We start from the raw sequence: 12,265 nt of genomic DNA on the forward strand, positions 1-12,265 counted from the left end.
ATTCACGCCAGGGTTCTGAAAGAACTAAAAAATGAAATTTCAGATTTATTACTAGTAATTTGTAACCTATCATTAAAATCGTCCATTATACTTGAGAATAGGAGGGTGGCTAATGTAAACCTGATATTTATTTATTTATTTATTTAAAGTTTTTGTATACCAACATTCGTTAAGAAAACATCACATCGGTTTCCATGGAACAAAAAGTAGCCAACAGGGCTTTACAGAGAAACTGATATTAGAACTAGGGGAGGGGGGGGGGGGGGGGGGGGGGAGTTTAAAAAGGGATCCAGGGGTGATCTGGGAAACTATAGACCGATGAGCCTGACTTCAGTGCAGAGAAAAATTGTGCAAACTATTCTAAAAAAATAAAATCACAGAACATAAAGATAGACATGGTTTAATGGGACACAGCCAGCATGGATTTACCCAAGGAAAGTCTTGCCTCACAGATCTGCTACATTTTTTTGAAGGGGTTAATAAACTCATGGATAAAGCGGAACCGGTAAATATAGTATATTTGAATTTTCAGAAAGTGTTTGACAAAGTCCCTTATCTGAGGCTTCTAAAAAATACTAAAAAGTCATGTGATAGGAGACAATATCCTTCTGTGGATTGCAAACTGGTTAAAAGACATGAAACAGACAGTAGGATTAAATGGTCATTTTGTCAGTGGAAAAAGGTAAACAATGGAGTGCCTCAGGGATCTGTACTTGATGAGTGAGGGGCTCATATTTGCAGATGACACAAAATTATTCAGAGTAGTTAAATCACAAGCGGATTGTGATAAATTGCAGGAGGATCTTGCAAGACCTAAAGATTGGGCATCCAAATGGCAGATGAAATTTAATGTGGACAAGTGCAAGGTGATGCATATAGTGGAAAAAAAATAACCCAAGCTGTAGTTACACACGGCTCGATCCAGTAAGGCCGCGGTAAAAACAGTGAGGTAGTGTCAGGCGCACCCTTCCTCCCCGCACGCACAGTTCTCTTCACTAACTCCCCGATACTCTCCTCTAATCGCATGCAAATGCATGCCGCGGCTGTGAAGCGTTAGGGAAGGGTTATGCCCGCGCAACCCATTTAACTGTATAGGCGCTGTAACAGCGCCTATACAGTAACCTGGGTGCGCTGGTACCTGTCATTTCAAATGACATTTGAAATGACAGGCACCAGGAAGTGTAAAAAAGTTTAAAAAGTGTAAAAAACAAAAAACCTGTGTGTTATATAAAAAAATAAAACAATTTTAAATACCTGTCGGAGGGCCGTGGGTCCAGGCGGCCGGTGGGCGGCGGGCAGCCATCAGCGGCATCCGGTAGTCCCTTCTCCCTTCCTCCCTCCCTCCCCTGCCTGGATGAGCGCCAAAATCGCACGGGCGGGTCGGCAGCGGGGGGGGGGGGGGGGGGGGGGGGCGGCAGCAGGATCCGGGAGCGGCGGGTAGGCAGCAGCGGGGTCCGGGGGGGCGGCAGCAGGATCCGGGAGCGGCGGGTAGGCAGCAGCGGGGTCCGGGGGTGGCAGCGAGATCCGGGGAGCCAGCAGCGGCAGCATGTTCGATCGCACAGGCAGGTAGGTGGCAAAGTAAAGATGGCCGCCTGCACGGGAAAATTGTGCAATTGGCCGCTGAAGACGTGACATCACACCCCGTGACGCCAAACGTCGTGACGTCACGTCTTCAGCGGCCAATTGCACGATTTTCCCGTGCAGGCGGCCATCTTTACTTTGCCACCTACCTGCCTGCGCGATCGAACATGCTGCCGCTGCTGGCTCCCCGGATCTCGCTGCCACCCCCGGACCCCGCTGCTGCCTACCCGCCGCTCCCAGATCCTGCTGCCGCCCCCCCCCGCTGCCGCTGCCCCTGCCCCCCCGGACCCCGCTGCTGCCTACCCGCCGCTCCCGGATCCTGCTGCCGCCCCCCCCCCCCCCCCCGCTGCCGACCCGCCCGTGCGATTTTGGCGCTCATCCAGGCAGGGGAGGGAGGGAGGAAGGGAGAAGGGACTACCGGATGCCGCTGATGGCTGCCCGCCGCCCACCGGCCGCCTGGACCCACGGCCCTCCGACAGGTATTTAAAATTGTTTTATTTTTTTATATAACACACAGGTTTTTTGTTTTTTACACTTTTTACACTTACCATAGCAGGCCCGAGCCTTGCTACTTTTTCGTTTGTTTTTTTTTTGCCCTGGTCCCGTCCGGTCTCCTGCAGCCCCGTCCGGTCCGGACGGGGCTGCAGGAGACCGGACGGGACCAGGGCGGGTAAGCAATGTTTTTACCCTACACTACACTACACTAACTCCTACTAGGGGGAGGCGGTAAACTAGCAGGTTAAGGCCGCGGCAGAACAGCGGGTTACGGAGGAGATAATATCAGCGCCCGTTACAGTATCGCAGGGGAATAGCTAATTCCTTCATTATACAGCTTTTTCGTTCATTTACATGCCGGGTGCGGAAAGGGTTATGCGTCTGTTTTCAGAAGCGATACGGACGCGTGAAACTGGAGACTGTATCGCCGAACTGCCTTGCGCGCCCGAATTGTGCGCTACGAGCACGTTACAGACGGGCAATCCTCGAGCGGACGATACTGGATCGAGCTGACAGTTAGGTTCCATATTAGGAGCTACCACCCAGAAAAAAGATCTAGGCATCACAGTGGATAATGCACTGAAATCATCGGCTCAGTGTGTAGCAGCAGTCAAAAAAGTAAACAGAATGTTAGGAATTATTAGGAAGGGAATGGTTAATAAAACAGAAAATATCATAATGCCTCTGTATTGCTCCATGGTGAGACCGCTCCTTGAATACTGTGTGCAATTCTGCTCGCCACATCTCAAAAAAGATATCATTGCACTAGATAAAGTACAGAGAAGGGCGACCACAATGATAAAGGGCATGGAATGGTTCCCCTACAAAGCTTGGAGAAGAGATGGCTGAGATGGGATATGATAAAGGTCTATAAAATCATGAAAGGACTTGAATGAGTAAATGTGAATACAAGAACTAGTGGGCACTCCATGAAATTAGCAAGTAACATTTAAAACAAATCAGAGAAAATTATTTTTCTCTCACCTCACAATTAAGCTCTGGAATTCTCTGCCAGAGGATATGGTTAAAGCATTTGTGTAGCTAGGTTTAAAAAAGGTTTGGATAAGTTCCTGGAGGAGAAATCCATAAACTGCTATTAATCAAGTTGATTTAGGGAATAGCCACTATTATTACTGGCATCAGTAGCAAGGGATCTATTTAATGTTTGGGTACTTGTAACTAGGATTGACCACTATTGGAAACAGGATGCTGGACTTTATTGACCTTGGTTTAAACCAGTAAGGCAACTTCTTATGGTTTTATGTTTGAATACAAATTCAGTGCATTTTGGCTATTTTTTTTTTTTTTTACTCCTTGTTAGGTATTTTCCAGAACTTCCACAGGCAAGGAGCCATCTGACGCCACTGTGACTGTGCAGCTCTTTGACACGGATCCCATCACCTTCACAATCCCTGGAGACATTCCTCTGGATGATCCTAAGTTCACAGAGATGGTAGCAGAGGAGGCTCTGAAGCATTATAAAAAGGGGGTCATGTAAGTTCCAGCACATATTTTTACACAGCTTTGTGTTAGATGATTATCCCCAATGAAAAGATGTACAGGAGGTGGACAATTGAAGTGTTTTGCTTTCTCACCTGTTGCTTGTAGTTATGCTCATACATTAAACAGGTCTACAGGTACAGCGGAGGGTGACTCTTCTTTATTTAGGGATGCAAAGTGCCATCCTGACATCATACACTGCCGTATCTAATCGCATCTGGTCATCACAGTGTATAATTAGGGTTAGCAGAATCTCTGAATTTTAAAGCGATAAATGTTAAGTCAATTTTACCTCAGAAACTTATTAAAAAAAATTTTTGAAGTGTAAATAATCCAAATTTTAAGAAAGGAAACCTAAGAAAAAAATGATGGCAAAAGAATAAAATATGCTCTGGATCAAAGAACAATTTTGCCTCATATCAGTTAAGTGGACAGTAATAGTGTGCCGGGATTAAAGGTCAGAATGATCTGTACATAGGATTATCGCAGTAATTGTAATTTATGTGGGAACAGGCTAATTTTGTGATTCCTCCTGTAAAATCACGGGGAGCCTGGGGGGGCAGAGGATATCGTCTATAGTCCTATGTACCCCTATCCCAGGGTAAATTATGACCTTTATAAGAGATAATGGGGACTTCCAGAGGATGCAGAATTCATCTTTAGACACACAGAGGAGTGAGGAGGGTTTCCCAGGAATTACCTGGCGATAGGAAAAAGCTAAACCAGCCTGTATCATATATTCAGTATTTTGTTGAAAGCTGCAGGGCAAGAGAAAAAGGGAGGTGCGTTCTACATCTAAAAACAAAATAGCCTGTCTTTTGAAAGTAATTTACTGCTAAAACTCTGGAATCTGAACTATTATTTGATGACATACTCTGCGATTACTGGCGGCTTAATTTCCCTTCGGGTTTACCTGAGTTTTGTTTGGAAGATTGTCTATCGGTGCAGGGATGTTGTCACTAAATTCTGTACTCTCTGTGAAATTATTCATTCCTGAAATTATTGTGGAGTAAAGAAGTCCTTGGCACTATACTTTACTTCAAAATAAAAAGTACAGTCCCAAGGAGCCCATCTCAGGACCCCTGGAAGCTATCAGCCTATAAACAAAAATCAAATTCTGCCAAGTCTATGCATAATTAGCCTCTCCAACTGAAGACAAGTCCATGGACAATCGTCAGCCCGATAGACTGGGGTGGCTCCATTTCCTACTTCTGGGTGTGAACAATAGGGACTGGACTTTCCCATTAGGGTCTGATAGGTGCTTCCAAGTGACTCAGATTGGGCACGGTTGGAGACACCTTGAGAGGTATCTTGCTGTTACATTCACTTCTCTGGCATGGCTCCTCCAGAAGCCCCTTCTCCTTGAGCTCCTGCATTGCAACCAGCCCTTTGTCCATGTGAAAAAACTCCTCTTATACAACACCATATTCACTCAGCCTTTGGCTAAAATCCCTCCTGCCACTCATACCACTAGCACACCTCTACTGGGGCCATCCCTTGCACCATATTCAGGAACCTTCCCCATTATACAGAATAAGATGAAGTAGCAATTCACCTTTAAAGTCTGAAGAGGTGCGTGTGTGCCTGAGACAAATGGCTGGGGTTACAAGGTGGCAGCGTCTCCCCTACGCACACGTGGGGAGACCCGACAGAGACCGGAGGAGGCTGTGGAGCAGCCGGAGGAACCTGGAGAAGTAGTAGAAGCGAGGGCGCGTAGGCAGCTGCCTACCGCTGCTAGAGAGGAAGGGCGCCGGGGGAGAGTAGGGCCGATTGCAGGCCGTCCTCGGCCAGGACACGCAACAGTTAAGAAACATATGGATAAAAGATGAGCAGTAGATGTAGCGTATTTGGGTTTTCAGATGGCGTTTGACAAAGTCCCCCATGAGAGGCTTCTAAGAAAATTAAAAAGTCATGGGATAGGAGGCGATTTAATCAGTTTGCAGGGCACAAATGTACAAGATAGGAAATGGAGTGTAGGATTAAATAGTCAGTTTTCTCAATGGAGAATGGTAAACAGTGGAGTGCCTCAGGGATCTGTACTTGGACCAGTGCTTTTTAATATATTTGGAAAGGATTTGGAAAAAGGAACAATGAATGTGGTGATAAAATTTGCAGATGAAACAAAGTTATTCAGAGTAGTTAAATCACAAGCGGATTGTGATAAATTGCAGGTTGACCTTGCAAGACTGGAAGATTGGGCATCCAAATGGCAGATGATATTTAATGTGGACAAGTGCTTAGTTACACGATGATAGGTTTTATATTAGAAGTTACCACTCAGGAAAAAGAGCTAGGCATCACAATGGACAATACATTGAAACTGTTGGCTCAGTGTGCTGCGGCGGTCAAAAAAGCAAACAATGTTAATGAATTATTAGGGTGGGAATGGTGAATAAAATGGAGAATGCCATAATGCTTCTATATCGCTCCAGGAAGTTAGCAAGTAGCACATGTAAAATAAATAGGAGAAAATTATTTTTCACTCATGACACAATTAAGCTCTGAAATTCATTGCCAGATGATATGGTTAAGGCAATTAGTGTAGCTGAGTTTAAAAAAGGTTTGGACAATTTCCTGGAGGAGAAATCCATAAACTGCTATTAATCAATTTGACTTGATGAAAAGCCACTGCTTATTACCGACATTAGTTGCATGGGATCTGTTTAATGTTTGGGTACTTGCCAGGTAGTTGTAGCCTGGATTGGTCACTGTTGGAAACAGGATGCTGAACTTGACTCGGCTAACTCCAAATATTGAAACGTCTTGCCCTGGTTCTCCCCCAACATGCTCCTTTCTTATTTTGCTAAATCTTAGCTAGATAATAAATTTACCCGACTAACTTTTAGCTGGATAAGCAACAGAGATATTCAAAACTTGACATTTAGCTAGATACCTTGTGAGTTATCGGGCTAAATAGATTTGATATGGACCTCACAGATAGTAGGTGTGAGTTTGTGAGTGTACTTTTTCCAGCTCAATTTTCAATGGGAATTTCTATCCTTTGAAAACTGACAAAGTCTGCGGGTATTTTTTACCCGCAGACTTTAAACTTTTGCACTCAGTTTGAAAGTTGTGCGCTTATAGACTCCATAAAAGCTGTCCCATCCAGGTTAAGTCAACTTTCAAAGTTATGCATGGGCATTAGTCTGCCAAAACATCACAACCTGATTTGAAAAATTAATTATTCCCTCATCCTTAACCTACGGCATGTTTATTCTACCAATTTATGTTTATCTTTACAGAACTGCTTAATTCCACAGTCTGGAACGTGGCTGGAACCATCGAAGCTTCTCCAACACATCTTAAATGTCAAACCAAGCAATTCAGACTAAGCTCCTGCAACGAGGGAGCAGAAACTGTCCTGACAACTCCTGAAATCCACCTCTATCTTAACACTCTAACTACAGTATTAACTGCCTAGTGGTAGGAAGCAAACTAAGAGAAATAAATGGACCATAAATAACAATCTCAAAATATGCCATTTGTTGTGTATTTATTGAGTACAAACAACCAAACCTCGATTCCCCGTCCTAAAACATCATCAACTATTAACCACTTTGGGGGAATTCTTTGATGTGTTGTGATGTGCGGGAGCTATATATGTGTAATAACCACTGAATGGTTATACCCTTCTATGGCATACCATCTTTATTCTCAAAAAAATCTTTTTGTGTGTTTTTTTCAATTAATTATTTTTATATTATATTTAATTTTTTCAAGTCATGCCTTTATCTTAGCCCTTTTCTCCACTGCACTTAACTCTGCCTGACAGCCAACCCGTCGGCCTCCGGCTCAACGCAGGACGTTTACAGCAACTGTTTGGGCTTTGGCCCACAACATTGAAGAAGATAAGTACGGAATTCATAAGCGCGCATGATCTATGGAAGTCGGGTTGACCGTCAGGAAGAGTACGCGCAGTGGAGAAAAGGGCCAAGATAAAGGCATGACTTAAAAAAATGAAATATAATTGAAAAAAAAAAAACCACAAAAAGATTTTTTTGAGAATAAAGACATAGAAGAGTATAACCATTCAGTGGGTTATTACACATATATAGCTACCGCACATCACAACACATCAAAGAATTCCCCCGAAGTGGTTAATAGTTGATGGTGTATTTATTGAGAGCATGGGGCACTTTGGGTCCTATTACTAAGCATTTTTCCCACAGAAACAAAAACAGGAAAAATGCTGTATTAAGGAGCCTGACAAGGTCTCTTTACATAATGTGAGGATAGATCTGCCTAGTTTCTAATCCCCAACCCAAATCATTCTGGGAGTACTGTTTAAAAGGCGAAAGATTGGTTCAGTCTGAAGAGAAACCAGAGTATCTGTTTTTCTACTAATAAAGCAGGACTACAGTTCCCAGGATGCTTTGGTATAGAAGTTAGATTAAATCTCATAGGGCAGATGGGCCTAACTTGCAGGGTCATACTGTTCAAGAAAATCATCTACAAAAGTGCATTTTCCTGGGCTTTTACTGCTATACCCTGAACATTTTGGGAGCTACAGTTCAGGTTTCCTCACAAATCATTTGAAAAACAGCTGATCTTAGAAACCAAAAGTCATAGTGCCGTACGTACTGGTTCCTGAATAGAAGATGGCGAGCAGCCTGGATGGATGGGGGGGGGGGGGAGGAGTGAATCTTGGTGTGGGGAAGAAGTAAACCAGCGTCCCCAGGCTTTACAGATCTATCTTCTGACCACTATGCCACACTGCTAGCCCTATTTTGGTTTGTTTTTGTTTTTTTTTAGAAATCTGAGCAATTAGTCACGAGGCCTACTGAATGTGTTATAAGACTAAGAGATAGAAGTGCATGACATGTCTGAGTGTTACTGTCTTCCAGCATATATCACAACACAATACAATCTCCAATTGTCATGTAACCAAGCAATTAATTACTTAGGGCTTTTTACTGGCTTCACGGTTTATAAATAAAGTTGGACTGGCTGAGTACTTTTGGGGGGGGGGGGGGGGAGCTATTGATCTACTTACCTCTCCTCCTCTGGAAGTAGAGACACAGAGCAGGGATAAGGACCAAGGACCAAGATATTCCAAGGTTTCTGTATTCTCTCTTTTTTTTAATTTAAATTTTTATTAGTTTTCATCAATGATTTACATCATGAAAAACAAGAAAATAAATGTTACAACAACAATAAATAAAAGAAATAATATACTTACTATATTAACATACCATGACCAAATGACACAATTTATTTATTGCATGTCTCATTATACCCTATAATCGGGGGAGAACAAAGAAATCACTATATAGAGTTAAATAGGTAAATTATTGAAAGGAGTAGGAGTTAAACTTTCTTATTAGGCTTCGGTCTCTGGTATTGAAGCTTGCTGTTTATCTAATAAAAATATTTCCAATTGCGTAGGATCAATGAAGCCATATTTTTTCCCTTGATAATTAATCAAAGGCATGGAAACTTCAAAAAAAAAAAGTTGCACCCAGTGCTAATACTTTAGTTTTTAGGGACAAAAAACTTCTCCTTCTTACCTGAGTGGTCCTAGCCACATCAGGAAAAATTTGAACTCTATGTCCACAGAATAACAGATCTCTAACAGTAAAGAATTTCTTAAACAGTTTTTCTTTACCACCCTCAGATACACAGGAAACAATTAGAGTAGCTCTATTGCTAATCTGGTCCATTGACTCTTCTAAGAAGGTCGAAATGCCAGGCGTAGAGGGAGTTTCCCCCAACATTTTGATTTCCAGTTAATCTGGATAATCTTTTTGGCAAATAATAAGGTTTCTGTATTCTCTTTATCAGCACACATCTCAAAAAGGTAAACATTCAGTATGGCACCGTGAGGGACCATCTCTTGCATGGCCCTCAGAAGTAGAACTTTTATTCTACTTTAGGAATATGTAACTTCTATTTAGTCCATAGCTTGGTCCAGGAGGTCAATGCACTCGCATGGCCATGACGACACAGGGTGTACACTGCGCTATTCTGTAAGGTCCTGGTGCTGCCACAAAACTTACAATACATGCCGCAGGAGGGAGAGGTAGGGAAGGAGAGGAGAGGAGTGGAAAGCTGGTAGGGCTGAGAGGATTACAACAGTGCCAGTGCAAGCCGACCTCGGGAAGGGGGGAGAAAGGAAAGAGGGGAAGGGCCAGAGAAATAGAGAGAAGCTAGCAAGAAGATGAAAAAGGGCAGGATCAGGAACGGTTGTGGGGGGGAAGGAGGCTGGAAGGCATATGGAAAGGGGTCAGAAGGACTGGGGAAGCTGTATACAAGAGAGGAGGTTTGAGTTGGATGGGGAGGAAGATCTGGGAGGCATAAAAGAAGGAAGAGAGAAATCTGTCAGAAAAAGATCAAGGGTGAGAACATAAAAAAAAAAAAGAGAGAGCAAGAAAGCAAGGTTAAAAGAGGGGGCCAGAAAGTGGTAAAGAGTAAAACATATAAGACAGAGGAAAAAACAAATGATATTCTCTTCAGATCTCCTTGGGAGGCATCTAGTGATTACACTGCTGTAAAACATCTTCAGCCTTCTGAAATTATTACTTCCGCCATAGTGGAGCACTGTATGCTATTTTCACAGGAACTACAAGGGGAACACGGGTCAAGTCCACCGAAATCAAAGTTTGCTCAAGATAATCCCTGGCTCAGAAAATATCCAATGCTCTCCGGGTGCAGATGGCCATAACTCAGAAAATCAAACTGACTTCCCCCAGCTTGAATTTCATTTGATTCCCTTTGCTTATCCCTAGTTTCAAATAGCAGTAATGGAATGTTTAGACATTTGTAGTAGTCAAGAGTCTCTCACACATCAGTTATTTATTCATGTAGCCTCTTCTGGTCCTAAGAATATTTCTGTCAGGTACGCAGGTAATCCGTGTGCAAAAGTCAGCTTTGCAATAGCATAGCCTGAATTAATGGGTAAGTGGATTTCTGCTCCATGTACTGTAGTTCGATGTGAAGTTTCAAGGATTTCTTTTGCTCAGCATGATGGGCTGAATTGCTAATTCACACGAGTTTGCACTGTATCCTCGCTGAGCAGTACAAATTGCTGTAGACTGGAAACCACAGATGTTACTGCTGCGGTGTTCATCTGGCAGCTATAGAGACCCGAACCCTCCGAAAAGCGGCAATCCACTATGTCGACAAGGGAACTGTGCTGGATGTGCCCCCGGCTGTCCAAGTACAGCATCAGCTTTTCATTTGGGACATGATGCATTACAACCAACACAATCTTCTTGTGCGCTATGAAATGAGAAACAAAAAGCAGACGTGGTTAGGAGAGCGATGAAACAGTTGAAAGGGTGCTGAATACATCTCACACGACTCATCTCTACCAGGGACCGAGCTTTTTCTACAGCAGGTCCATCCATCTGGAACAACCTCCCCTCAGAACTCAGAATGGAACCGTGCCTAACTACATTTAAAAAAAAACTCAAAACTTGGCTCTTCTTACAAGCCTTCCCTGATCCATCAAACTTTCACTAGATAACTACTCAGCTTTTGAATATGGAACTTCGCCCCGCCAATATTCACCTCATTTACTAGTTTGGACATATCACAATGTACTTAATTTAATACCTTCTTAAGGCTTCTCTTTTTCCAGCTGAACCAGCTTCCAAGTTCAAGGTCCTTGTTATTATGTAACTTTTTGCTTCTCTGCTCTTGTCTCTTACCACAAAATTTGCTCCTTATGTTATGTTACGTTATACTGATCTACCCCTGTTCGATGTAAACCGACCTGATATGGTATTCAACCTTGAAGGTCGGTATAGAAAAAAAAAAAAATGTTAAATAAATAAATCTCATTCAGTGGTTTCCTGCTGAAGGTGACTCCCAACTCTCTGACAATGACTATCCTTCCCTTGTGGATTCTTGATGGGCCTACCAGATAAATCCCGCCTCCTATTTTTTGAAGCAATGTGAAAAAGAGTGATACGGGAAATCATAATTCCTGCGTCTTAAGAAACCAAACTCCAAGATTTTTTTCAGTCTCCTCCTCTACCCACCCTAGCTACAATGAAATTGAAACCACTGTCCTGAAAGAATAGGATGCATATACAGTACCACTGTTCTGAACGATTAGGCTCCCCATATAGTATTCTCTCAGCAAAATACACCAAAGAGCTGTGCTCATCCTTTCAGGCATATCTCTTTATTTACAGCTGTGCTCACGTTTACATACCCCTGGCAGAATATGTAAGATGTGTAGCATTTTAAGAACACCTGAACGATCAGCCAAAGCACGTCTGTAATATTTCATGAGTTTCAAATTAAACTATTTTATGCATCACAGAATAGCACAATCATTAAACAAACCATAGCAATAAAGGAAATAAAATGGTCCTGTTCAAAAGTTTACATACTCTTAGTTGTTAATATTGTGTATTGCCCCCTTTTGCATCAATGACGGCTTACAGTCTTTTTTGATAATTGTGAACAAGTCTCTTTATTTTCTCATGTGGTAAAGCTGCCCATTCCTCTTGGCGAAAAGCGTTCAGATCCTGTAAATTCTTTGGTTGTCTAGCATAGACTGCAGGTTTGAATTCTCCCCAAAGTGGCTCAATGATGTGGAGGTCAGGAGACTGTGATGGCCACTCCAAAACCTTCACTTTCTTCTGCTGCAGCCAATTAACGGTCGACTTGCCTTATGTTTCAGATCACTGTCATGTTGGAAAGTCCAAGTGTGCCCCATGTGCAGCTTCTTGGCCGATGA

At 42.9% G+C, this 12,265-nt stretch overlaps 1 protein-coding gene across 1 annotated transcript in view; it reads left to right on the plus strand.

Moving 5' to 3' along the window:
• CLU (clusterin) overlaps nucleotides 1-7,052 on the plus strand; it is a 64,210-nt gene extending 57,158 nt beyond the window's left edge. Inside the window, exons 8-9 of the mRNA XM_029596232.1 lie at nucleotides 3,398-3,570; nucleotides 6,819-7,052. Coding sequence (XP_029452092.1) covers nucleotides 3,398-3,570; nucleotides 6,819-6,828 — 183 coding nt within the window. The 3' untranslated portion in view covers nucleotides 6,829-7,052. The remainder of the gene's footprint in view (nucleotides 1-3,397; nucleotides 3,571-6,818) is intronic.
• Nucleotides 7,053-12,265: the final 5,213 nt, after the last annotated feature.

This window comes from Rhinatrema bivittatum, chromosome 3, assembly GCF_901001135.1.
Source record: "Rhinatrema bivittatum chromosome 3, aRhiBiv1.1, whole genome shotgun sequence".
Taxonomy (NCBI): Eukaryota; Metazoa; Chordata; class Amphibia; order Gymnophiona; family Rhinatrematidae; genus Rhinatrema; species Rhinatrema bivittatum.